The following is a 27,303-nucleotide window of genomic DNA, read 5'->3' on the forward strand; positions in this document are numbered from 1 at the left end:
GCTGCTGCTGTTTTTGTTTGTTCCCTGCATTTCGAAGATGCTTGTTTTACAAAACAGGCCCAGTTTGAGAACGGATTTGCATATCGTTTATTTCTTAAGGATGATGCAATCCCAACGAAAAAGGGTCACAACGTGTGTCGGAACCGCAGGCGGTGAGTAAAACTGCTTAAAATATCTCTGCCTCCTTGTTAGTGCGTCCCCTCCCATGCCGGAGACCCCGGTTCGAGCCCCGCTCGGAGCGAGTCGCTGCTGCTGCTGCTCTCGTTCAGTTTCAGCTTCGGGATCTGATTCTGGATCATAAATAAACGGTTGAATCTGACTGTAAGCCATGGTTTGTTTTGGATGATGGTTTTTCCCTCACGATAATGTCACAACTTCCAAACGCTCTCAACGCAAAAGCCTACTGGCGCTCGTGATTCTTTAGCTCCGCCCACACGCCACGCCTCCAGCCGGTTGTGTTTTTCCGGGAAAAATCGTTACAGACTATCTTTCTCTTATGAACATAATAAAACTAAAGACTTTTTGGAGTTATGAAGGATGCAGTACTACTCTATAGGTACTCAAGATTAACAGCTTGCAACGGCGAATGGCACGGTGTATTGTGTTCACCGACAATGTTTTCTGGAAGTATTCCTGAGCCCATGTTGTGATTTCCATTACAGTATTATTCCTGTATGTGATGCAGTGCATCTAAGGGCCTGAAGATCACGGGCATCCAGTATGGTTTTCCAGCCTTGACCCTTACACAGAGATTGTTCCAGATTCTCTAAATTTTTTGATGATATTATGCACTGTATATGATGATAACTTCAAACTTGTTTGAAAATTTTAAATTTTTCTCTGGGAAACTCCTTTTTGATATTACTCCACTATTTTTCGCTGCAGCATTGGGGGAATTGGTGATACTCTGCCCATCTTGACTTCTGAGAGACACTGTCACTCTGAGAGGCTCTTTTTATACCCAATCATGTTCCCAATTGACCTAATAAGTTACAAATTGGTCCTCCAGCTGTTCCTTATATGTACATGTATCTTTTCCAGCCTCTTATTGCTACCTGTCCCAACTTTTTTGGAAATTGTAGCTCTCATGAAATCCAAAATGAGCCAATATTTGGCATGACATTTAAAAATGTCTCACTTTTAACATTTGATATGTTATCTATATTCTATTGTGAATAAAATATAAGTTTGAGATTTGTAAATTATTCCATTCCTTTTTTGCTCACAATTTGTACAGTGTCCAAACTTTATTGGAATCCAGTTTGTATTTTGTTACAGAATCAAATATTATTCACGATTAATAAACAAGTAGTTACTGGACTGAGACATTGCTGTCCTGACCCGCTACTCGAAGTCGTCAGTTTATCTGAACTAGTCAGACAGTAAGAGAAAATTACAGTTGTGTTTGTTTGTTCTTGTAAAGTGTCAACAGCCTTAACCCTCTCACCCTCACTTTTTTTTTTCTTAAGGAAAACCAATGTAATATATTTTTGTTCAATAATATTTTTTTATTATTATTATATATGATTTTTAGGGAATTTTATGATACTATGCAATATTTATACAATTTTAATAAGCTATTTTCTCCATTAGAATTAATATTTTTTTTATCTCTTTATTTACAATTTTTTAATAAATGCAATAGTTCACATTAAAATAGAGTGAAAGCATTTAAAATCTATTTTTTGATGTGAGAATTGGGCAATCTGGAGGCATTAAAAAAGTAAAAACTTGTGTAATGTTGCGTAACCTTGTGTATCAACACCCTATATTGAGATATACAGAGGCTTTTGGATTACCATAGTTTTTTTTTAGACCTCATCTCTTATTTTTTTTTTATGATTTGCATTTAGATGTATATAGAGACATTCTAAAATATTACTTTTTGTCAAGGTTTAGATATTTTTGGTTAGATAAATATCAGGTTTTACATGATTTGTCAAACATTAAAATCTTGTTTAAAAGGGAACACACAGAAACCATTTTTGTTACTCAGTATTTGATAATTGAAAATTCTAACAAAATAAAGAATGAAAAGTGATCATTCAGAATACTATAAAAACATTTTGTAATTAATTAATATTTTATTCAATGTACTTAAATGTTTGAGAGAGAGAGAATTTTTTTATTTATGATTTATTGATTTTATTTCAATCACTTGAAAAAAAAATATTCTGATGCAGTCTTACCGGTTCATTTGTGTGTGTGTGTGTGTGTAAGAGAGAGAGAGAGATAGAGAGAAAGCAAGCCTTTTATTTTTTTGTTTTCATTTATTGATTTCACATATTCTCACAATGTGTTCTCTTGCAGTCTTACCGGTTCCTTTCTATGTGTGTGTGTGTGTGAGAGAGAGAGAGAGAGATAGCTAGAGCTGTAGTCAAGTCCAGCTTTGTCGAGTCCAAGTCAAGTCCAAGTCCAGGACTAGTCGAGACCGAGTCAAGACCGAGTCCAAAGAGGTTCGAGTCCAAGTCAAGTCCAAGTCCAAAAGTTTCGAGTCCAAGTCCAAGACCGAGTCCAAATGAGTGAAAAAAGGGTCCTATTCAAGACCACATACTTAACTACTGATAATGTTTGTGATGCGAGAGAAAGCATATCTCCTATTCTAAGAAAATCATTTTACATTATTATTTGTAATGATCAAAAAGCATGTGCAAAGTAACAACTCTGTAGGACAGGGGTCTCCAAACTACATCCTGAAGGGCCAATGTCCTGAAAAGTTTAGCTCCAACTGGCCTTAAAACACCTGGAAGATTAGTGTGTCTAGTAAGAGCTTGATTAGGTTCAAGTGTGTATAATTAGGGTTAAAGCTAACAGGGGCGTTAAACAAGATCCTGGGCCCTATGCATAGGCAGTCCTGATGGGCCCCCATGCCCCCCACCCATGAAAATATCCAGGTAAAATAAAATATATTTCAGATTCATACTTTTCAAGGGCCCTCTCTTCCTTTGGGGCCTTGCTAATGAGTACTGGTTTTACCCCCAGTCCGACGCTGGGAGCTAAACTTGGATAAACAAACAAAGTTTGGAACTGTAAGGTCAAATAATTTTTATGTACTTTATTTTTTGTTGACATTATATCTGTGGTCAAAAATGTATATGACTATGCCTAATTGGCACAGTTCACAGACACACGCAAAGCTCGGGATATGACAAATGCGCGCAGCAAGGCTAGAATGGATACGTTTGGCTCTACTGGGCATGCGCACATAAATACAGCAATTTTTGTCATACTGTGCTAGTGTTTGCATAGACTAGTCGAGCACTGTCGGAAACAATCGACTACTCCAGCATGCATTAACCATAATGAATACAAAGTGTTTGCAAGTACGACGTGAATTTTAGAATTACAATATTGCGTGGAGCTGTTACTATATGACCTTATCTATGTTGCATGTAAAAATAAAATAGGCCTATGTAATGTAATAATTAGGGTTGTGCCTGAAGCCGAATACCTTATTCGGAATGGCAAGGATAATGGCTTAAAAAACGAATAACGGACAAGGAATAATTCTGCCTGAATACTCGGCTGAAGCTGACACAGTCTGGTGTTTGCTAGATAACAGGTGAGCCAGGGCATCAGCGCCAGAAGTGAATGAATGTAAACTTTATGAGTGAAAAGAGAGCAAATCAAACACCGCATTGTTGTCGCCTCTCTGTTTATCTCTCAGAAATCAGAGCGTTGCAAGAGTAATTTTACCTATAATAATACATCATAGCTACACGTTATATTATTTGTATATATTTAAAAGGCAAATATTGAAAGCTTAGGCTACCATATGATATGAATGAATGGAATAAGCACAGCGCGCTCACCAATCAAACAGCCGCGCTGCGCGTCTCAGTCTCTCAAAAACCAAATCAGTTCTCTCTCAAAAGAAGGCTAATAATCAACATAGATATGGATACATTGTCTACTTGTCCTACATGTTTGCATCTTTACCTTTTGCTGGTTTGCGCGGAACACACACATCTGTTTAGTGAAGTTCATTAACATTAAGACTCGCTTAAAGTGTTCTGCGTAATGAGAATGTGCGCATTGAATGGATTCAGTCGTGTTCAAATGATCACTATGACACGTTTGTCATGACATCTCTCTGCTTGCATGATAAATATTATTTTAGAAATTAATAATTAATTCAGTTTAACACGACATACTTGTTCGGTGATAACTACGAAAAAATATATACAAAGTCATAACAGTCTTATCAAGTAACTGTAGGCTACGATGTTGTATCCGAATGCAGATAGGAAAAATTTTGTGATTGTTACAGATACAAATACTGGCTGTTACATGAAAATGTAAATATGTAATGTCATATATAAAGTTTTTAAAATTTACATATTTAATTGTTGCATAAGGCTATACATTAATACGCGTTTATTGATTTAAAAAAAAAAAGGCTATCTAGGTGTAGACGTAAATAAAACACAATCTAACAGGTAGAAAATTAAATTAGAAACATCTAAACTTTTCAGGTCGCAGTAAGTGCACCACTGGTCATGCACATCCTTTCCCGGAACAATACTGAAAGCTAAGGCAAGATGGAGAAACAGATGATCATAGTTGTACAAGGATAGTCATTTTTTAAATGAATCTATTAGCAGAGCTACTGCAAGTGATTTTAAGTGTTGGAATTCCATTTATTCTTTGCTGAAACTTCAGCGTCATCATGGAGAGCGGGTCATGGTTGCCCAGCAACAGCAGACGCCACTGGAGCGCGAGCATAGATTACAGAGTGCTTCTGAAATAAGGAGAGCGGCGCGCCTAGCGTTTTCCACACAGTTTCAGTCGCGACATCATGCAAATGTGGTTTTGTTTTGAAGGAGACATTTTTTATTTTATTTTTTTTTGCTGGACTCGGTCGAGACCAACTAGAAGACTTGGCGAGTCCAATGGCCGAGTCCGAGACAAGTCCGAGTGCAAATTCAACGAGTCCGAGACAAGTCCGAGACAACAGAAAAATGTCTTGAGTCCGGACTCGAGTCCAAGACCGGACTCGAGTACTACAGCCCTAGAGATAGCCCCTTTTGTATTTTTCCATTTATTGACTGGTGTCTATTTTGCACTCCTGATATTCTTGAGTGTCACCCCTTGATTGCTGCACACTTTTTTCCTGACCAGTGGCTGATTTGTAGTTTGTACCACCAAAAGATTCACTGACTTTTCACATTTTTTTGTATTTCCCATTCATTTCCTATGTCGGTCATTTTTTACCGCGAAGAAGGTGAGTATGACTATTTTTTTTTGGACTCTTTAACATATCCAAGTCATGTCCATGATTTTTTATGTGTTCATATTGCGAATGTTACAAAAGTCACCAATTGTCATCTCATTCCGGTGAAGCTACGATTTTTTGAATTTCAAAATATAAAATGTTTTAGGTCAAAAATGACCGAAGAGGGCCAGAGGGTTAAAAGTTAGTATTTCGATTTTATATACATATCTGGGGGGTACAGCTGAGAGAAATACACCCCTGATTACTCACCTGAGGAGAACAACAGCAGCCAGTGGCTTTACAGGCAAATGCTGACAAACAGATGGAGATGATAAACTCAAGCACAGCGAATAACAGCAACACTCCTCTGATTCCCCTGAAGAGAATCTGAGAGAAAATGAAACATTAATACAATTAATAATACCAAAAACAATGATTATTACTACTCACAATGCTCAGCAGTCCAGAATCAACCATTTTTGATGTTCATATGATGAGTTTGGTTCCAAAACAATATAGATTCATCTCAGTACAAATGTGTTTTCTTTACCAACAAAGTGGCAAAATGAAAACCACTATTATCTGTTTCAAACCTTCACATATCATCTTTAGATTATAATAACATTAAAGAGCCACACAGTTGGGAAATCAAAAATTAGCTGTATTTCAGTGTATGATGTAGCTGTCCATCAGTGTAAACAATGTGCAAAGTAATTAAACCAAAAAGTACACGATTTATAAAGTTATTGGCTTCTAAAGTAAGGAGTCGACTCTGAATTGCTGAAACAAGTCGTTATAGATTTCAAATCTTTTGCCCATGTCTATGTACGTCACTAGAAAACTTTGCATAATAATCTCCGCCTACCGTCTTGAGAGAAACGGAACTCAGACCTGCCCCACCCCCCACACAGACGCTCTGGTTGGTGTGATAGTGTGATAGCATACCAGAGCAGTACAACCAGGGTTGGGGAGTAACGGAATACATGAACGGAATACATGTAACGCCGTTATGTAATCAGGATACAAAAATCCAGTAACTGTAACCCGTTACAGTTACGTCAAAAAACGTAGTAATCAGATTATAGTTACATTTTGAAAAAAGGGGGAATACTTTCAGGATTACAATGGTTTCATTTAAAACTAAATAAATCAGTATTTTGGCATAATAACACTATATTTAAGCGCAGCTTGATTAATGACTCACGCGAGTCACGTGTGCCACCCGCTGGTGCATGCGCAAATAACAGCTGTCTACAATCTCCTCCGACGCAGATTGAATCACTGCTGCAAAACGTGTTCATTTCATGGAAATTCCGCTGCTATTTTGTTTAAAAAGAAAAAATTGCAAACAACGTTGAACAGTGCAAACTGTGCCTTTCAGCAAAGAAAAAACTTTCTTCATCGAAGGATTCGACATCCAATCTAAAGAAGCATTTGCACTTTTAAAAATTAGTTTTATATTTGCAAAGATAAAAAAATAATAATTTTGTATTCTCTATTTTCCTTTTGAAGAAACATTTTCCATTGTCTAAAAATGTTATATTTTCATTGAAAAAAATGAATTTGTATTCTCTATTTTCCTGTTGAAGAAACATTTCCTTTCTTATTATATTTTCTTCAAAATATAACAAAATAATCTGTAATACCAATACCATGCTCTAGACGTCTGTATAGTCCTTTACATATATATTAATTCAGGGCTGTGAAATTCTTAATAAATGTTGTTGTTTTAAAAAAATAATATTTGATCTTGAAGTAATCCAGAAGTAATCCAAAAGTAATCAGTTACATTACTTTCATATTGTGGTACTTGGATTACATTACTGAATACTTTTTTTATTAAGTAATTAGTAACTGTAACGGAATACATTTTTAAAGTAACCCTCCCAAGCCTGAGTACAACAATAACCTTTTGTATGTATGCTGTCTGCAACCTTTGTCTGCACTGATCTTCATTTACAAACACGTCATTAAAATGAAGTGTAACTCCGTGAATACTCAACGAAGAGACATGAGATAGATATCTATAGAAAGCTTGGCATGTTTACATTAAAACTAAAATATCACTGACATTCTGAGATAAAGTAATCCATATGAAAACAACGCAATGTCTGTTTTTCAAGTCTCCCTTCATTATATCTAATGTGACCACGCCCCCGCGCTGAACGCGCTATTCAGATTCAAACTGAAGCGCGCGGCTTGAATACACACACACACACAGAAGAAAAAGCAGCCAGACTTTTCAAGTTTTTTATTTTACTGTTTGCTTCGCGGTGAGAGGAGTAAGACATAATTCACCCCCAAAAAGATGCTAACGCATTGTTTACCATGAAGTTGTGTACGGAACAACCAATCAAAACCATGTTAGTTGACCAATCAGAACACAGTATGCTACCGAAAGGTGGGGTTTAAGGAAACTGAATCTTTTGAACAGCTTCGTGCGAACCGTTTGGGGATCTCTGAGAATTGAGGTAATTTTAAAATGATATTTTGACAAAATGACAATGTTTTTTTAACCTTGGATGGATTTAAATCTGTTGTACAGGATTTATAAACAGTGATAGGAAGCTTAGAATTTTCAACTTACTGGCTCTTTAAAAATTCAAATCCATATTGTGATTTTCAAAGATTTATTATAATAAAAAAAATCTAAAATGCAATAAATCCATGATGATTTGTTTGTTTTTAAATGCAATAAATCCATTGAATCAATAGGAGTTATTTTTCAAATTGACACTGTTAAAAATACACAAAATATTGTGTAACAACAAAAAGTTGATCGACATATGACAGCCTCTAAACTTGGTCAATACTAATCTTATATACAGGCACTGGACTAAAAATACATTCATCAGTCATCACTTCCAAAATGAATTCAAAAGGTCCTCTTGTTAATGCTATAAGTTAATTACAGAAATAAAAGTAAATTTCATCATGAACAAGAACATGAACAACAATTCACAAAATCACATTAAACCACAGAAATTCCAAAATAACATTTTCCTTACATTCAACTTCCAAAAGTGAATTCATCTTTGCCACGTTACATTAATTTTTTTGACTAGTGCTATGTGCTGTATAAACAAAACAAAAAAGGCATTAACAAAAACACTGACAGGGTAAGCAATATCGTATTCATAATCGGATGCGATTCATTTAATGAACGTGATATTGCGTAGCTTGATCCACAGCTCTGTGTATTCAATGATGCTCAATTTGAAAGCACATAATGGAGATTTACATTTATTCAGTTAATAGACTCTTATCCAAAGCGACTTACAAACGAGGACAGTGGAAGCAATCAAAAAAAATTAAAGAGCAATGATATATGTAAGTGCTATAACAAGTCTCAGTTAGCTTAACACTGTCACGGTTCATGAATTCACTCTCTCTCTCGTCTATCGTGTTTGTTATGTGTGTGTCTATGGGCGTGGTCACTGATCAGCGATGATCAGCAGCGCCAGCTGGTTTCAATTGTTTGTGTCCTATATAAGTTCAGTAACTGGTGTTTCATGTTGTCAGATCGTTGTTTCTCCCTGGTGTGCTCCCGTACCTGTTTCCTGTGTCCTAGTTCCTGCCTGAGTCTTCCTGTGTCTTCTTCGTCTTGGATCTTTACGCTTCTCTGGATTATTCGTTCACCTTCACGAGGATCGCGCACTCACCGGGATTCGAGAGATCCTCACCGACGCAAGCACCATCATCGTTGCCCACCTAGGTCCCTGTGTCATTGTGCCATCAGCCTTGTGTCCGCCCCTGTGTTGCCCTGTATTCACTGTGACTTCCTGACTTTTGTGCTTTGTTAATAAAACGCCTTGCCTTTCCATCCTGTCTCTGTGTTATGTAACAAACACAGTACACATAGCATGGGCTTTTAAATAATATAATAAATAAAAAGAAAACAGATAGAATAAAAGAGTAGAGCAAGCTAATGTTAAAGGTCTTACATACACACACACACACACACACACAATTGCATAATAAATGAAAAGAAAATAGAATACAAAAAGATTAGAAAGGTAGTTAGATTTTTTTAAAGAATAGAATTAGAATAGTGAGTATTAAAGTTAGAGGGTCAAATAAAGATAGAAGAGTTGTGTTTTAAGCCGATTCTTGAAGATGGCTAAGGACTGCTCGGATTGAGTTGGGGAGTTCATTCCACCAGGAGGGAACATTTAATTTAAAAGTCTGTAAAAGTGACTTTGTGCTTCTTTGGGATGGCACAATCAAGCGACGTTCACTTGCAGAACGCAAGCTTCTAGAGGCACATAAGTCTGAAGTAACAAATTTAGGGAAATGGGTGCAGAGCCAGTGGTAGTTTTGTAGGCAAACATAAATGCCTTAAATTTTATGCGAGCCGCTATTGGAAGCCAGTGAAAATTGATAAACAGAGGTGTGACGTGTATTCATTAAAAATGAATGTAAATGTATTAATTGTAAAGGTTTGATAGAATTGGCTGGAAGACCTGCCAAGAGAGCATTGCAATAGTCCAGCCTGGACAGAACAAGAGCTTGAACAAGGAATTGTGCAGAATGTTTAGAAAGAAAGGGCTTGATCTTCTTAATGTTGAATAAAGCAAATCTGCAGGATCAGACAGTTTTAGCAATGTGGTCTGAGAAAGTCAGCTGATCATCAATCATAACTCCAAGGCTTCTAGCTGTTTTTGAAGGAGTTATGGTTGATGTGCTTAACTTGATGGTGAAATTGTGATGAAACGATGGGTTTGCTGGAATCACAAGCAGTTCTGTCTTGGCAAGGTTGAATTGAAGGTGATGGTCCATCATCCAGGAAGAAATGTCTGTTAGACAAGTTGAGATGCGAATAGCTATTGTAGGATCATCAGGATGGAATGAGAGATAGAGTTGAGTGTCATCAGCATAGCAGTGGTATGAAAAGCCATGCTTCTGAATGACAGAACCTAATGATGCCATGTAGACAGAGAAGACAAGTGGTCAAAGAACTGAGCCCTGAGGCACCCCAGTAGTTAGATGTTGTGACTTGGACACCTCACCTCTCCAAAATATTTTGAAGGACCATCTGATAGGTAAGAATTAAACCATTGAAGTGTGGTTCCTGAGATGCCCTTTGCCAATAGGGTTGATAGGAGGATCTGGTGGTTAACCGTGTCAAAAGCAGCGGACAGATCAAGCAAGATAAGTACTGAAGATTTGGATTCCGCTCTTGCCAGTCTTAGGGCTTCAACGGCTAAGAGCAAGGCAGTCTCAGTTGAATGTCCACTTCTGAAGCCAGATTGGTTGCGGTCAAGGAGGTTGTTGTGTGTGAGAAATGTAGAGACTTGGTTGAACACAGCTCGTTCAAGATTTATCACAGAATCAGCTTTACTGACGAGATGCACTTGACAATCCCATGCAATTTATTGTGCAGCCATAAGTTTGTTTATCACAAAGTAGATGAGGAAAACTAGGATGCCGGATATATTCAAAACACCGCCATTACTGTCTAGAGTGCGTGGAATGGTGTGCTTTGGTTGTTACTGTTTACAGTGTGTGCAATGGTGCGCTGTGATTGGTTGTTACTGTTTACAGTGTGTGGAATGGTGTGCTGTGATTAGTTGAGCAGAAATATTACATTCTGCAGAGGAAAAAAGGGAGAAAACATGACAGAATAACTCGGATAACGCGGATATCACATTTTGCGTAAAATTAAAAATTTACTTTTTAATACCGACCAGATACGATACTGATTTTGGTAGTAACTCAATACAAAATGGCATTTATCACGTTTTGGTACCAAACTTTTCATATTTTAATATAAAATGATAAGGCAAGATTTACTGAACAGGACAAATTAGCATGATATCACAATCCCATAAAAGCAATGGTAAGAGTAGAAAGTTCATTAAAGAACACAGAAACAAACGTCTCGTTTCCATAATGACAAACGAATGATGAAAAAATAATGGTGCAAACCTTAAATCATATTGTGTAATTTATTTAAATCCCCCTTCTCCTTTAAATTTTGTGTCTACAGGGAAAACTCTTACAAATGCAAATATAATAAGGTAAGCCCCCAAAATATCTGTTCTTATCATTGCTGATGTTTCGCTGCATGTCTGGGGAAGTTGTGGCCTAATGGTTAGAGAGTCGGACTCGCAATTGAAAGGTTGTGAATTCGAGTCTCGGGCCGGCAGGAATTGTGGGTGGGGGGAGTGTATGTACAGTTCTCTCTCCACCCTCAATAGCATGACTGAGGTGTCCTTGAGCAAGGTATCGAACCCCCAACTGCTCTCCGTGTGTCGCAGCATAAATGGCTGCCCACTGCTACGTGTGTGTGTGTGTGTGTGTGTGTGTGTGTGTGCGTGCACGAAAAGCAGAGCACGATTTCCGAGTATGGGTCACTATACTTGGCTGTATGTCATGTCACTTTAGTAAATCCTGCCATTAGTTTTTAACACCAAGAGTTTGTGCTGGCAAACGCTGTTATTAAATCTGGCTCTTATAGGTTACAATTAACATATAATTTAAACTCTTCTTGTGTTGTAAATGATCTATAAACTACTTGTGAAGTGCCAGATAAAAAGAATGAACAGATGAGTGCAGAATAAGGCTTGTGTACTGGTGAACACACAGTGATATTACTGTAATTACTAAGTAAGTGTGAATATAAAAGTTGATGACATACCTCATACTTTGTTTCTAAATAATAACAGTCATAATCATAGCAGGAAGTGTTTGGCCCTATAACCAATCCCAGAGAGGCTAAAATAATGGCAATGCCGGCGGTTATAGTACTGAAAATGTTCATTCCAAGTGAAGCATTCACCTATAGGGAGAAAACAAACATAAAACAGATTAATACATTTGCAAAAACTTTAAAGCTATGTGTTAACATAGATGGAAAATTATATAGAGTGCTAAAAATACACTACTTGAGGTAGTAGAGAAGAATAAATAAATTATTAATAGCCTCTAGCAGCAATCATCATGACTTTACAGTCCAATCAATCTTCAACAAATATACTGTTAAAGATACAACTGGAAATTCTTCCTCTTACTGTTAGTAAAACAATCATTTGTGTAATTTTTTACTTTCTAAGATACAGTGTGTGGTCATGAGATTTTGTGGTTTATGTGAAGTTTAGATTGATCACATGTCATAGGATGTGGAGTGTGAAGGTGTGGAGTTATCATTGGAGTAGCTCAAAATTTCAGCTTAGACAACATGGGACTTAAAATTAGCCTTAACTATAATGGAAAACTTTTTTGGTACATCAATTCCTAGTTTGCGTTTATGCTTAACAATTCTTGCACACAGACTAAAGTACAACTTAATCCACAAAATGTAATTTTTTTCTAACAATAATAAAACATTTTATTTATAATACACTTTATATTTGAGCAGAATCCCAAAGTGCTACAGATTGAAACAAAAAATACATGTTAGGAATTAATCAAAAGCACTGTGTTGTGTACATACCAAACACAAACTGGAGGGTAAATTAATCTTATTTTCGGCAGCAATGCAGAGTGAGCCTGCAGTAATGTACTGAGTAGAGAAAGACCAAAAATTAGGCTTGCGCTGGAATATGTAATTTGTATTGAAAGATGGAACACTTAATTGTATGACTGTTTCTTACGATGACAGATCCCCAGTAAGGAATTCCACTATGGACAAAGCCAACACTAACTGTAGACACAATGCCTAACAGGATAGTCAGCAGACCAATCATAATCTGGACCGTCTGTGAGGGACAAAAATAATTCAGAAAGTGTGAGAAGGACAAGAGTCTTTCATGAGGGGAAACAATATAATATATACAATATACATTTATGGCAGCTGTAGTTATGGACTTATGATTGTACTAGAAAAATATCACCAAAATATTCTGCATGTATTTGCGGATGTGTAAGATTGGATTACTTAACATATTTTGATAGTTTGCAACTCCTAAAACATTGTTCTCTGTGACTGAAACACTGTAAAGTTTTACTGCATAAATAATAAACCAGATCTTATATTGGTCACATTCTTCAATAAATAAAGTGTTTGCTTTGTTAATGTGTGAATAAATAAAATTTAATTTATTCATGAACATTTCTTCCCTCACTCTAATATGCACAAATAAAAGCCAATTATTTGGTTTACAAGACATTTCTCACCCCAAGGGCTTTCGGCTGGCCTTGGAGAAATGCCTGAAGTCCATGAAGAGGTGAAACTCCTGCCACCTGCTGTTCATAAACAGGAGCATTTGTCGTAACAGGTGTTGATTGTGTTAGCGGTTGTGTCTGGATGACGAGCGTTGAAGAGTTCATGGGTATGACAGTTCTGGACATTCTGGTTTCTGAATCTCCAAATGACCTGTACAAAATCAGAAATAGAGGGAGCTGATTTAATGTGAAGAGCAAGATTGTTCTAGCGTTTCAGACCTAAAGTTGCAAAAAGCACAATCACCTCGTTTTTTTTGTCTAAATCTAGGCACGATGAGCAGACAGATACAGATGGAGCAGGCTTGATAGGTACTAAGGGACCAAATTGTTGAGGGCTTTATAAACAAATAATAGAGTTTTAAAATAAATTCTATGTTTGATGGGTAACCATTGCATATGAAATAGGATTTACCGGCTCATACTTACGGGACCCAGACTGTATTCTAGCAGCTGTGTTTTTGCATTAGCTGTAGACAGGAGAGGATGAGACTGAGAAACCCCATAATAAATTGAATTACAATTATCTAAAGATTTGTTAAAAATGGAAGCCAGAGGAAGCATGTACAGGGTCAACATAACCGGCCCTAGTATTGATCCCTGTGGAACTCCACAATTAAGAGGTATACTAAAGGAGGTCTGTAGACCAATATGAACACTTTGATAATGTTCAAAATAATGTTCAGTTTCTTGCATAGAACGATCTTTTTGCTAGTTAAGACCTCAATTTATCTCCAGGAGCCAAAGCTATTAAAGGGGTCAGTTAGTATTAATCCTCAAATGTCAACTACACATCTGATTGGTTTATTATTTACATAATAATTTTTTTATAACATATGAATGGTGTTATAATGTTATACTAAAACTAAAATAAAATATTGGAAAAAACCCTTAAGACAAAAACGCATCTTAAGCATGCAGAATAACATAAGTGGACTTTGAACAATTACTTAATTGTAGCATCTATAATTTTAATTGCGATTAGAAATTTGATTAATTACGCAGCCCTATCCACCTTACTTTTCAAAGCTGCGGTAAGCTGTTTTCTGTGCATGTGCGGGACTTACAGTTCATCTGCCGCTGTAGGGAATAGAGTGGTGGAACTATGATGTCATTTGATAGGAAAAACCCGGAAGCGAGTTCGCATTTTAGCACTTTCGGTTCCATCGTCTCAGAGTCAATGGGTTGTTTGAATGGGATTTTGGTTAAATCCCTTAAATAAGGTCTTTGGTTCACACAGGCTCAAGATATTTTCATAAAACACACCAGTTACACCCTACTCATAATTTTTTTAAAACCGTTACATTTCTTAAAAAAGAAGGTTGTTAGCAGGTTGCTAAATGGGACTACATGTGCTGTCGGAGACATAAAACAGCATCACGCCGAACAGTTTTTATAAATTTACAGTATTTTCCAGTCGTAATATAATTTGTAATGCAATTAATTGTAGAATAAGCAATTAATATTTTCCTGCATTTTATATTGTTGTTTAATTTTTTTTTGTTATGTCCTAAAATGCATCACAAGTCTTGGCATGGAAGATGATTGTTTAAGCACCTTCCCACTAATGCAGAGACTTCAGGTGTCTTAAGGTAAACTCATATTACCATTATTCCATGTTAACACTACGTTTACCGGCTTAATCATGGTGAAAGTGAAACTTTAATGATACATAAAGTCACATTAAATTTAAATGTTTACGTCCACATGAAGCTGTTACGGAGCACATAGATTGAGGATTTTCTAGAAGCAAAGATAAAATAACATTTTGTGTAACTTAACCACCCTAACAAAGCTGAAATGTGGTACTTTCTTCACTAAAATATCTTACCATATCCCCAAACTCGCTCACTCTGCTGTTATTTAATAGATTAAATGCACTAGAATTGTATTGAATAGTTCATAGTGACACGTTTTTAATTAAAATATTCATATTAATCAAGAATGTATTTACTTTTAATATATATGAAAGGGTTAATGTAGTGTGGATTAAAATTCATATACAGAGTAAATCCCTTTTACTGAACAGGTTAAAATAAATTCCGCTATTAAATTCTGGCGGTTTTATTTAGGCTTCAAAATTCAAAAGTTATATTATTTTGTGAAGATTATCTTGATATCTCTGACAAAACGTGTATGTTTCTTGAACTATGGTTGAACACAGGGCTCTTTTTTTTTCTTTTTTTTTATAACCCAAAAGCCTAAGGAAAAATCCTACAGTCTTTTTGTGGACGGTACCAGTGTCAACAACCGCCTACAAAGTCGTCCCACTCTGTAACGGGAAGAATAACACAGTGCAGTAAACGGTAAACTGTCTGTTTAGATTGAAATACCAGTTTTCAATATCAAAGAGCAAAACGAGCTGTTTTGAATTTAGTTAAAAACAGCGGAAAGTGGATGCTAGACAGTTTTACCGACCGAAGGCCGACGCGAGTTCGAGTCCCAGTTCGTTGAGCTTTATTCTTGCATCATTTACTGTCCACTCTTCACTTAATAACTGTTTGTAAACAGAAATGTCTTACTCGGTTTCATACTTTCACTTTTATTGATATGCATTATATACGTCCCTTACGAAAAATAACCATGGTTTTATTATAGTAAAACTGTAGTAACCCATGGTTTTTCGGCGTATTGACTCCCATTTGTCTAACCACAGATTTACTACATATAATGTGGTTAAACTATGGTTAATATAGCAAAACCATGGTTAATTTGTGGTTACCATGGTTTAACTATAGTAACCATGGTTTTTTGGTTTCATTTGTAGCATGGTTAATTTTCGTAAGGGATGTACATAAATACATTTTGTGTTTCTGACTCCTCGAGTGAACAGCTCACAACTCGAGCTCAGTCTCCTAAACACACAATTATTGTGACATTTATGATAGTAGACTGGCTTTATTTGCAGCGATCAGAAATGCGCTCTTATCCCAAGACGAATTTTTAGTTTTGATTTACAAAGGGTTAATGTAGCGTGGATTCAAATTCACATACAGAGTAGCCTAAATCCTTTTCACGGAACGTTAGTATTCATTTTACTATTAAGTTATGGCGCTTTAATTTATTTAGGCTTCAAAATTCAAGTTACATGTGAACATTATGGACAAAACATACGTTTGATGAACAATGGCTGAACTTTTTTTTTGTGACAACCCCAAAACCTATGGAAAAACCCGCCTACAACGTGACGCCACGTCCCCAGTTCCCCCACTCTAAAACGGGAAGAATAAAAAAAATCCAGGAAGAATAACAAATTGCAGTAATCGGCAAAACTGTTTGTGCTACACCAGTGTGTTTATGATTAAGACATAACATTCAAATAATATGATAAGAAACAGTTTGCAGTATCAACGAGCAAAACGAGCTGTTTTGAATAATACTCTCACACTTTAAGCAAGGGAGAAAATGAAAATATAACAGTTGACTTCGATGTGATTCACAATTGATATGAATTCACAGAAGTGCATTTAATAAATACATTTTGTGATAAACGTTATCTGTTTAAAGTGTTTCTGACTCCTCGAGTAAATAGCTCACAACTCGAGTTCAGTCTCCTAAACACAAATCTATCATGACATTTATGATGCTGTCATATACATGTAAATGAGTAGACACATGCTGGACTTACCGATTAATAAAAGACAGAAGCTTTGGTTTGCAGCGATCAGAAATGCGCTCTTATCACAAGATGAATTGTGTGTTGGTTTCGAATTACACGTGAACCCCTGTAAACGCTCTGACGAGCACCACCCCGACTGTGATTGGTCAATCCTGAAACCAAGCGGCTGTGATTGGTCCATCCTGACTCTAGACGGCTTTGATTGCCTCATATAGGGTTGAGTGCATCATTTTTCTGTAGTTGAAACATAACAAATGAGTGTTTAACGAAAATAAGTGACTGAATCACGAAGCCTGCATTTATTTGATCCAAAATACATTACTGTATTTTCAGCATCATTACTCCAGTCTTTAGTGTCACACGATCTTCAGAAATCAGAATAATATGATGATTTACTTATGATTATTATCAATGTTGACAAGTATTTTCAGGATGCATTGATGAATAGAAATATCCAGGTTTCAGCATTTATTTGAAATAAAAAGCTTTTGTAACATTATACACTATACCATTGAAAAGCGTCAGTATAATTTATTTAATTAAAATTTCATTCCGAAAGAAATTATAGAAATTAACACTTTTATTTACCAATGATGATTTAAACTGATCAAAATCAATGATGATAAAGACATTTATAATGTTTCATAACATATCTATTTCAGATAAATGCTGTTCTTCTGAACTTTGTATTCATTAAAGAAACCTGAAAAAATATATACATAATAATAATCATATATTCAAATAGAAAGCAGTTATTTTAAATGAAATATTTCACAATATTACAGGTTTTGCTGTATTTTTGGATCAAATAACTGCAGGCTTCGAGTTTGCCTGAATAAGCAAAACATCATTGATATTCACCTCATATTCATATCATATTCCTGAAGGCAGCGGGTGTAGAACGACATCTTCACTGAATTGACATTTGACCAAAAATGACTGAGCTGGCTTATCTCAAACCAGGAATTAACTGTGCACAAGTCAACTGTCTGATGATTTAAGGGTTAGTTCACCTACAAATGGTGTATAATGGAGTATATGACTTTCTTCTCATATTCAAATTTATATAAAAAATGGTCTTTGATCTTCCAAGTTGTTTAATGGGAGTCAGCGGGTGTTGCAGTGCATCAGTCCAAATTAAGTTAAATAAAGAGCATCCATCCATAATAAAAAGTGCCTCACACAACACCTTTGATTGGCTGTGTAACCCACACATTTGACTATCATGTTTCTAATCACTTGTTGTGTATGTCTTTTAACTATTGAATATCTTAAGGATTCATATTTATAGTTAGTATGTAAAGTTTAGTCAAGTCACCTTTATTTATATAGTGCTTTAAACAAAAAAGATTGTGTCAAAGCAACTGAACAACATTAATTAGGAAAACAGTGTGTCAATAAAGCCCTGTGGCCACCCCCGTGCTTTAAAAAACAAACAAACAAAAAAAAGTATTATGATTTTACGTAGAGATGTTCTGATACCCTTTTTCTCTTCCCGATACCGATACCTGGGCTCAGGGTATCGGCCGATACTGAGTACTGATCCGATACCTGGGTGCGTATCTGTATATACAGCTGTATACACTACTAGCCCTGTGTAAATTGCTAGAATTATTTTATGGTGTGCTTCAGACCTTTCCCTTAATAAAACAATAACAAATACATGGTGAACTACTGTATTTATAAAAAAAAATTGTATTATCTGACATGAATTTGACAGTAATATTATTTATTTTCTTAAGCGAAAAAGAACTTCAAATACATCAAAAAGGTATTTTAGTTTTACAATATAACTGTATAAAAAACTGCAACAAATAAGTCTAGGAATATAAAAATATATATTAATCACATAATCTCTTTACAACAAAACAGAGACATATCTGAATCTACTGTAGGCTACAGTAGGCTGTAGGAGAATGGTAGGTGGAAAATTTCTCTCTGGTCGAACAGAAATAAAATGTTGTCAGGCATGATTTTATTTATCTTTAAGGTCAAAATGTGTACTAAAAGTGTTTTATTTCATGTTTGAGTCATAAGAGACATAGAGTTGATGAATAATTGCAGTTATATGAAACTCAATGTCGAGCACGTTAGGAGCACATGGTGTTTCTATCTTTGTATTTTCTCGTTATTTTTACACTTATTTATTTTTGACAGTTACGTGACCGGATGAGCTGTACTTAATCTGTTTGGTGTCATTTCACGTATTCTCAGGTATGATGTACTAATGTTTGTATGATGCTATGTTTTCTGTGTTTGGAAAAAAAAAGAATTAACTCTTAATTACAAAGATATTGATTTATTGTCTGTTTAATTGATAAATCAGTTTTATGAAGCTGTTGAGGAGAATGTTACGTGACCGGATGAGCTGTACTTAATCTGTTTGGTGTCATTTCACGTATTCTCAGATATTTCCGACTCAGTAATGTGCGATTGATGAGCTCAGCCTTTGTCTCTGTGTGGTCCTTTCCGGGAGGGTCGAGAGAACGAACCAGTGAGAGGGGTTACATCTGCGCCCGTCACCCACAGAGATGTAAAGTAATATTTAAATAGTATTTTGCAGTTTAATATTCGCAGACACTAGTATATATTTGGCTACAGTCTGGAGCCCTGCGCTTAGACTAACACAGAAGCGACTGAACGCAGCTGCGGGGACCGAATATACTCGGGAGTCGGTAACTTACTACCGGTAATAGAGATTCTGGTATTACCACATTTTTACATTTTCAGCACCGACTTGGTAGTGAAGTGCCAGTACTTGTGGCATCCCTAGTCACCGTTTTACTGTCTGGTTGGTCCAGTCTGAAATACTGCTAAACAGAAGACATACTGCTAACCACTGATCTATAATATAGAAGCGGCTTCACTGTCTGTTGCCAGTTTAGAACGTGATGAGTGATCCAGTCATATATAGATCAGTTCTGCAAACGCATCTTCATTTCTTCTACGCTGCTCTAAACAGGGATTGCTTGTGGCAACACAGCACAACTTCCTGTGTTTGCAATGCATTCTGAGCAGCGAAGAAGAACTGTGCAGCGGTTAGGCAAAGTTAGCGGTCATAACTAGGTCTTGTTTAAGAAAATGGTATCGGATCGGTATATGGGTTCATGTACTCACAGATGTCGATGCCAGAATTTGTTGTGGTATTGGTGATATTTCCGATACTAGTATCGGAATCGGAACAACTCTTATTGTACACGCGAGCGCCTAAAGTGCAACTGATGCGACGCAACGTTCTACACGGGTAAATTAGTGCAGCGCACCCAAACACTGTTGCCTGCGGTGCTGCTCGGAGAGCTCAGCAATTATCGTTTCTGGAGAGAGGAGCTACGATTTCTTCTTTTGCAAGAGTCAAAAGTAAGCAAAACTATTTCATCTCTCGTAAGTGACTTGTTGTTCTTGGCATAACCGTGATACTTTTCTTCCTCACACTGGTAATGAAATCAAGTTTGTAAATGTCTGGTCTCGATATGTTTAAAAAACGTAATAATAATCAGGGATGCACATAGCACGCTTTTTGGTGCCTCCCGCTTTTTTCACGTCAGTTTGGGTGACTTGGGTCTGAGAAGGTCTCTCTTTTTTGACCATACATGTTTACATCCCTGATATTTCAGCAAACTTATCAAAGCAGAAGCGAATATCTAAATGTTAGTTTCGTTGCTAGGTCTACACAATGATGTGATGTTAACCACGTAACTTCATCCATCTTGGCTGTTGCAGTACGATAACAAATTTGAGTAAAGTAATAAACAGGCTATCTTCCGTGTTAAGTAGGGAGGGATGGTTAGGCAGCTAAATGTAATGCATGCCCCTGCGTTTTTTTCCTTCTAATAGTTATCACGAAACGAGGAAGGGATATTGCGTCTTTTTTGGCCCCAGTAAACAAAACAGTCAGAGAAGCAAATCAAGGTATTGAGAGATTTGAGGAGCAGGAAGAGGGAGACCCCCTGGCTCTGTTTCTTTTTTTAAGTAAATACTTGGCCTACATTTTGAATACATGATTCATGGCATACAAAACATGCGGACATACATGCATAAGTAAATAAATGCTGTAGTTTGTGCCTTATGTTTAATGTACATCTTTCTACAGATATCAGCAAGTCTAAGAATGATGTACCAGTACAGCCCAACTTGAATATATTCCCAACCTCTTTGCTGGGGGACAGAAGATGGAGCTTCAGGCCAAACTGCTATAATCTTCATCCATGGTTTGAGTATCGTCATGAAGGATTCTACATATTGCTATTCATGTAGACAGTTTAGCGCAACAAAAGCCCCAGACACTGTTTTTGTTTCAACACCTGGTTTTAGAAACTGGAAAAAAGTAACTATGAGAGGTGCTGCGCTTCTTCGCTTGAGTGGCGATTCAAATAAAATTGCGTCAGCGAAAAGAGTTTTGGCTGGTTGAAGCACGCACCACGTAAATGTCCCGGATGTGTAATCACACTACCAGTGTTTATGTGCTCAGACTCTCAGTAGTTTCACCAGCCAGAATAACCTTTTTTACACCATCAGTGTTAATTCAACACCATAACATTAACACTTCACTCTAAAACACCATAACACCAGGATTTTAATTCTGGTGATTTTGCTGTGTAGGTGCTTATGTACAGTTTTATAAAATAAAAGTGATGTGTTTATATATATTATAGGTAAAATAAGTTGTCTTATATACAGTAAATGATTAATTATTGTGCATTTTTTGTAGCAATAAGTAATGAATGGTTTTATGTGTGTGCGTTTGTGAATGTGGAACATACCTGTGAAAAGTCATTTTATATTCCGTGTACATTTTTTTGTTGTCTCCAGAGCCTGAAAGTTGTACTTTTTTTGTTAAGTTTTTTTTTTTCAGGAAAGGCATGGAAAGTATTTGAGTGTTTTGGAGGTTTTCTGGAGATGTTGGTTTGGGCAGAATTCGTCCCCAGAGTGTTTGACGGTTTCTGCAGTTTATTTGGCACTTTGCACATTGTGTTAAGGCGGGCGTACACGGTGCGAATTCGGATGGTCGGAAGATCGTATGTCCACGCACACGGCACGAGTGAGTTTATCTGAAAATCGTACGGACGAGATGATATACGACACGATTTTACAACCTGCGAATTCCAGAAGCAATCGCACGAAGTTGATAGACGCGTTCGACTTGAAGCAGCGCTGCACGCACAGAAGGATCACTGTATGACATTACCGCAAGAGCGATAAGAGAGCACACATATCCAATGCATTCGAATCGCTCTCGCGGTACTTTGATGTCATACAGGTGATCATTCTGTGCGTGCAGCGGTGCTTCAAGTGGAACGCACCTAATATAAATGCTCTCCCTCTCTTATAACTGCATATAAAATATTGATACGAGCCGTGACTGTTTCCTACACGTACAGGTTATTTTTCAGCAATAGGAAACCGGGACGTTTGGGTACTCTGTGTGTGTGTTCTTGTATATGGTTTATAAATATCTGAAATGGGTATTAAAATGTAAACATGGTTTATGAGGACAATTACTGTGCCCTCGTAAACCAAATGGCTTTAAAAAATACTATACGGTGTTTAATAGAAAATTGAAACATGCATTTTCCGTGATGGATAGAGGTAGTGTATGGGGATATGCAGTATAGAATACCGTTATGTTTATGGAGAGTCCCTGTAAACTACATATGCGTGTATCGCACCGTGTACGCCCGCCTTTAGGTACAAACTCGATTTCAAAAAATTTGGGACACTGTACAAATTGTGAGTAAAAAAGGAATGCAATAATTTACAAATCTCATAAACTTATATTTTATTCACAATAGAATATAGATAACATATCAAATGTTGAATGTGAGACATTTTTAAATGTCATGCCAAATATTGGCTCATTTTGGATTTCATGAGACCTACGCATTCCAAAAAAGTTGGGACAGGTAGCAATAAGATGTCGTAAAAGTTAAATGTACATATAAGGAACAGCTGGAGGACCAATTTGCAACTTATTAGGTCAATTGGGAACATGATTGGGTATAAAAAGAGCTTCTCAGAGTGGCAGTGTCTCTCAGAAGTCAAGATGGGAAGAGGATCACCAATTCCCCCAATGCTGCAGCGAAAAATATTAGAGCAATATCAGAAAGGAGTTTCTCAGAGAAAAATTTTAAATATTTGAAGCTATCATCATCTACAGTGCATAATATCATCCAAAGATTCAGAAAATCTGGAACAATCTCTGTGCGTAAGGGTCAAGGCTTGAAAACCATACTGGATGCCTGTGATCTTCAGGCACTTAGACGGCACTGCATCACATACAGGAATAATACTGTAATGAACACAATCCACCGTGCCATTCGCCGGTGCCAGCTAAAACTAATAGGTCAAAAAAAGAAGCCATATCTAAACATGATCCAGAAGCGCAGGCGTTTTCTCTGGGCCGAGGATCATTTAAAATAGACTGTGGCAAAGTGGAAAACTGTTCTGTGGTCAGACGAATCAAAATGTGAAGTTCTTTTTGGAAAACTGGGACACTGTCACGGTTGGTAAACCATTATCTCGGGTTGTTTACACTTTGTGGTGAATTCTGTGTGTTCTGCGTCTGCACTGATTAGTTGTGGGCGTCTCCGTTAATTGTATCAGCAACAGCTGCCACTCATTATTCATCTCCTATATAATGGCTTGTCTCACGTCTTGTGTTTATGAGATCGTTGTTTCATGTCATTGTGTTTACCCCCGTCTGGCTTCTGTGTAGTTTGCGTTTGGATGTCTGTGTTTCCCCAGAACCTCATCCACTCTTCGCACGATCACTCAGCCACGGACACTTACCTTCGGCTCTGTTCCCCGCAGTTCCTGTGCCACTCTCTCCTGCTGCCTCACGCCGTCAACATCCGGATTACTCGCCTACACTCCATTACCGTCTGGACTTCTCACCGCCTTAATCATCCCTCTGGAGTGTTCCCGCATCATCGTCTTTGTGTGTCTTTGTACCATATCTCATCATCTAATTAAACCTTGATAACTCGCTATTGTTTCCAGACTGTCCTTTCACCAGCCATCACAGAACGATCTCACCAACATGGAAGCAGCGAGCACCAACACCCTCACTGATTTCATGCACCACAGCGTCAAGAGAATGGATCAGCAGCAGGAGAGCATCTCGAATAGCGGACGCGCTGTCCAAGTGCTGGTTTCACAGGTGTCCGAGCTCACCCAGCAGATCCATCAGCTCACTTCTCCCACTGCGCCCATCGCACCGCCTGCACCGACCGTTCCCCCGGGGAATTCCCAGGACCACTTCCGGCCTGAACCGCGACTTCCGGCACCGGAGAATTACGCTGGTGAGCCAACTTTTTGCAGAACATTCCTTAACAAGTGCTCTATGCATTTTGCCCTGCAGCCCCGCACTTTCGCCACAGAAGAATCCAAGGTAGCGTTCACGCTCACCCTTTTATCGGGCAAGGCTGCCTTATGGGGAACGGCGGTGTGGGAAAATTAACATCCGTGCTGTGCCTCGTTCCACCTCCTATCTGACGAGATGAAGAGAGTTTTCGACCGGGCCGCAACCGGCAGGGAGGCCGCCCATCGCCTCTCGGAACTCCGACAAGGACATTCATCTGTCACCGAATATTCCATCGAGGTCCGTACCCTGGCGGCCGTGTGCCAGTGGAACGAGGCGGCGCAGTGGGATAGATTCCTGCATGGGTTATCCGACCGTGTTCAGCAGGAGATCTACCTCCTCGAGCTGCCCCCTACTTTCAACGAACTCATCGACCTGGCGTTGCGGGCGGAGGCCAGGTTTAATCGCCTGGGCCGTCAACACAGTCCTTCCAGACTTCCATTCTCTCCCAGTAGGGGGCGCTTGAGTCGAGAGAACACGGTCGGTTCTGTCGACGATCACGAGCCCATGCAGGTGGGTCGAGCTCGGCTGTCCCGGAGGGAGAGGGAACTGCGGAGGTCCCAAGGACTATGTTTGTACTTTGGAGGCTCTGATCATAACAACTACTCTTGCCTGGTAAAAGATTCAGCCCGATAGTAAACCTGAGGCTACTATCGGGTGGGATCTCTGCCGAGAAGTCCTCACCCACATCATCGGCCCTTCTTCCGGTGAAACTGCGGTGGAGAAATCAACATCATGAATGCCAAGCTCTTCTGGACTCCGGAGCCGAAGTTAATTTCATTGAATCTTCACTTGCACATCACCTGAACATTCCAGTCCTTCCTGTGTCTCTCCCCATCCATGTCACCGCACTCAATGGCCAGGAACTGCCTCATGTCACCCACCATACTGAACATATCACACTCATCACATCCGGCAACCATCAAGAAACCATATCCTTTTTTCTCATGGACTCCCCTGTTGCTCCCATTGTTTTAGGTCACCCCTGGTTGTTCAAACATAATCCACGAGTGGAATGGGGTTCTAACACTATCACATTGTGGAGTGAAAGTTGTCATGAGTCGTGTTTGGTTTCTGCCTGTCCTGTTGTTCCTGTTTGTCTTTCAGAAGGAGACCATGGCGTTGCCAAACGTGCCCGTTGAGTATCTGGACCTGAAGGAAGTGTTCAGTAAGTCCCGGGCTGCTTCTCTTCCTCCGCATTGTCCCTACGACTGTGCCATAGACTTAGTGTCAGGTAAATTTCCGCCTAAAGGCAAGTTATACTCTCTTTCTATTCCTGAGAGGGAGGCCATGGAGAAATATATTTCTGATTCCCTAGACTCTGGGTTCATCCATCCTTCCTCATCTCCAGCGGGGGCGGGGTTCTTTTTGTGGGTAAGAAGGATGGTTCTCTGCGACCTTGTATTGATTACCGAGGGCTGAACAACATTACTATTAAGAATACTTATCCATTACCACTCATGTCTTCAGCTTTCGAGAGGTTGCAGGGAGCATCTGTATTCACAAAATTGGATTTACGTAACGCTTATCATTTGGTCCGCATCAGGAAGGGGGATGAATGGACAACTGCCTTTAATATCCCTAGAGGGCACTTCGAATATTTGGTTATGCCGTTCGGGCTCTCCAACTCGCGCGGGGGTTTTTCAAGCACTCGTGAATGACGTGTTCAGAGATATGGTAGATCAGTTTATATATGTTTACCTGGATGACATACTGATTTTTTCTTCATCTCTCCAGGAACATGTTCAACACGTGAGACGAGTGCTCCAGAGGTTATTAGAGAATGGGCTTTTTGTCAAGGCGGAGAAGTGCGTATTCCATGCACAGTCGGTCCCCTTCCTAGGGTTTATCGTGTCGTCTGAGGGAATACGAATGGACCCTGACAAGGTAAAGGCTGTGATAGATTGGCCATCTCCAGATTCCTGTAAGGCCCTACAGCGGTTTCTGGGGTTCGCCAACTTCTATCGGCGTTTTATTCGTAATTACAGCCAACTAGCCTCACCTCTGACAGTCTTGACCTCCCCCAGTACTCCGTTCAGGTGGTCTGACGCAGCTGAGACTGCGTTCTCTAACCTGAAGAGCCGCTTTGTTTCCAATCCTTGTCACCCCTGATCCCACACGGCAGTTCATGGTGGAGGTCGACGCATCAGAGGTGGGGGTAGGAGCAGTGTTGTCCCAACGTGCTGCTTCAGACGATAAGGTCCACCATTGCGCGTTTTCATATCGCTTTAGAATTTGTTACCGCCTTCCCGCCCTCTAATGGCATGACAGTCGTTTTGACTCTAGTGGACCGGTTCTCGAAGGCGGCACATTTCATTCCCTTGCCCAAATTACCGACAGCCAAGGAGACAGCGGTTACTGTTTTAGATCACGTCTTTCGGCTCCATGGCCTCCCGGTAGACGTGGTTTCAGACAGGGGATCCCAGTTCATATCCAAATTTTGGAAAGAGTTTTGCAAGTTATTAGGAGCGTCAGTTAGCTCGTCGTTGGGTTATCATCCCCAAAGCAACGGACAATCTGAGCGAGCCAACCAAGATTTAGAAAGGACGTTGAGATGTTTGGTCTCCAAGAATCCTTCTTCCTGGAGTCAACAACTCTCTATGGTGGAGTACGCCCACAATTCGTTGCCATTGTCAGCTACGGGCCTCTCTCCGTTTCAGTGTAGTGTAGGGTACCAGCCACCAGCGTTTCCCTGTCTGCAATCTGAAGTCGTGGTCCCCTCCGCTCACGCGTTTGTCCAGAGGTGCCACCGCACCTGGACCAGAGCCAGTGAGACTCTGCACCGGATGAGGGAGCACACTAAGGCCAAGGCCGATCGCCACCGGTCAAAGCCTCCCGCCTATGTCGTGGGTCAAAAAGTGTGGCTTTCTACCAGTAACATTCCATTGCAATCCATTTCTAATAAATAGCTCCCAAATTTATCTGCCCGTTCACTATCACCAAGATTAT

The 27,303-nt window shown here is 38.7% G+C and overlaps 1 protein-coding gene across 4 annotated transcripts in view; it reads right to left on the reverse strand.

Annotated features, from left to right (window-relative positions):
• Positions 1 to 17,122, reverse strand: part of LOC113039579 (membrane-spanning 4-domains subfamily A member 4A-like) — a 60,662-nt gene extending 43,540 nt beyond the window's left edge. For all 4 annotated transcript variants that reach the window (XM_026197495.1, XM_026197496.1, XM_026197494.1 and 1 more), the window contains exons 1-6: positions 17,007 to 17,122; positions 13,334 to 13,532; positions 12,811 to 12,915; positions 12,651 to 12,719; positions 11,856 to 11,996; positions 5,486 to 5,602 (exon numbers count right to left, since the gene is read on the reverse strand). In XM_026197495.1, the coding sequence (XP_026053280.1) occupies positions 5,486 to 5,602; positions 11,856 to 11,996; positions 12,651 to 12,719; positions 12,811 to 12,915; positions 13,334 to 13,507 (606 nt within the window). In that variant the 5' untranslated portion in view covers positions 13,508 to 13,532; positions 17,007 to 17,122. The remainder of the gene's footprint in view (positions 1 to 5,485; positions 5,603 to 11,855; positions 11,997 to 12,650; positions 12,720 to 12,810; positions 12,916 to 13,333; positions 13,533 to 17,006) is intronic.
• Positions 17,123 to 27,303: the final 10,181 nt, after the last annotated feature.

Source organism: Carassius auratus, chromosome 22, assembly GCF_003368295.1.
Source record: "Carassius auratus strain Wakin chromosome 22, ASM336829v1, whole genome shotgun sequence".
NCBI classification, from domain to species: domain Eukaryota; kingdom Metazoa; phylum Chordata; class Actinopteri; order Cypriniformes; family Cyprinidae; genus Carassius; species Carassius auratus.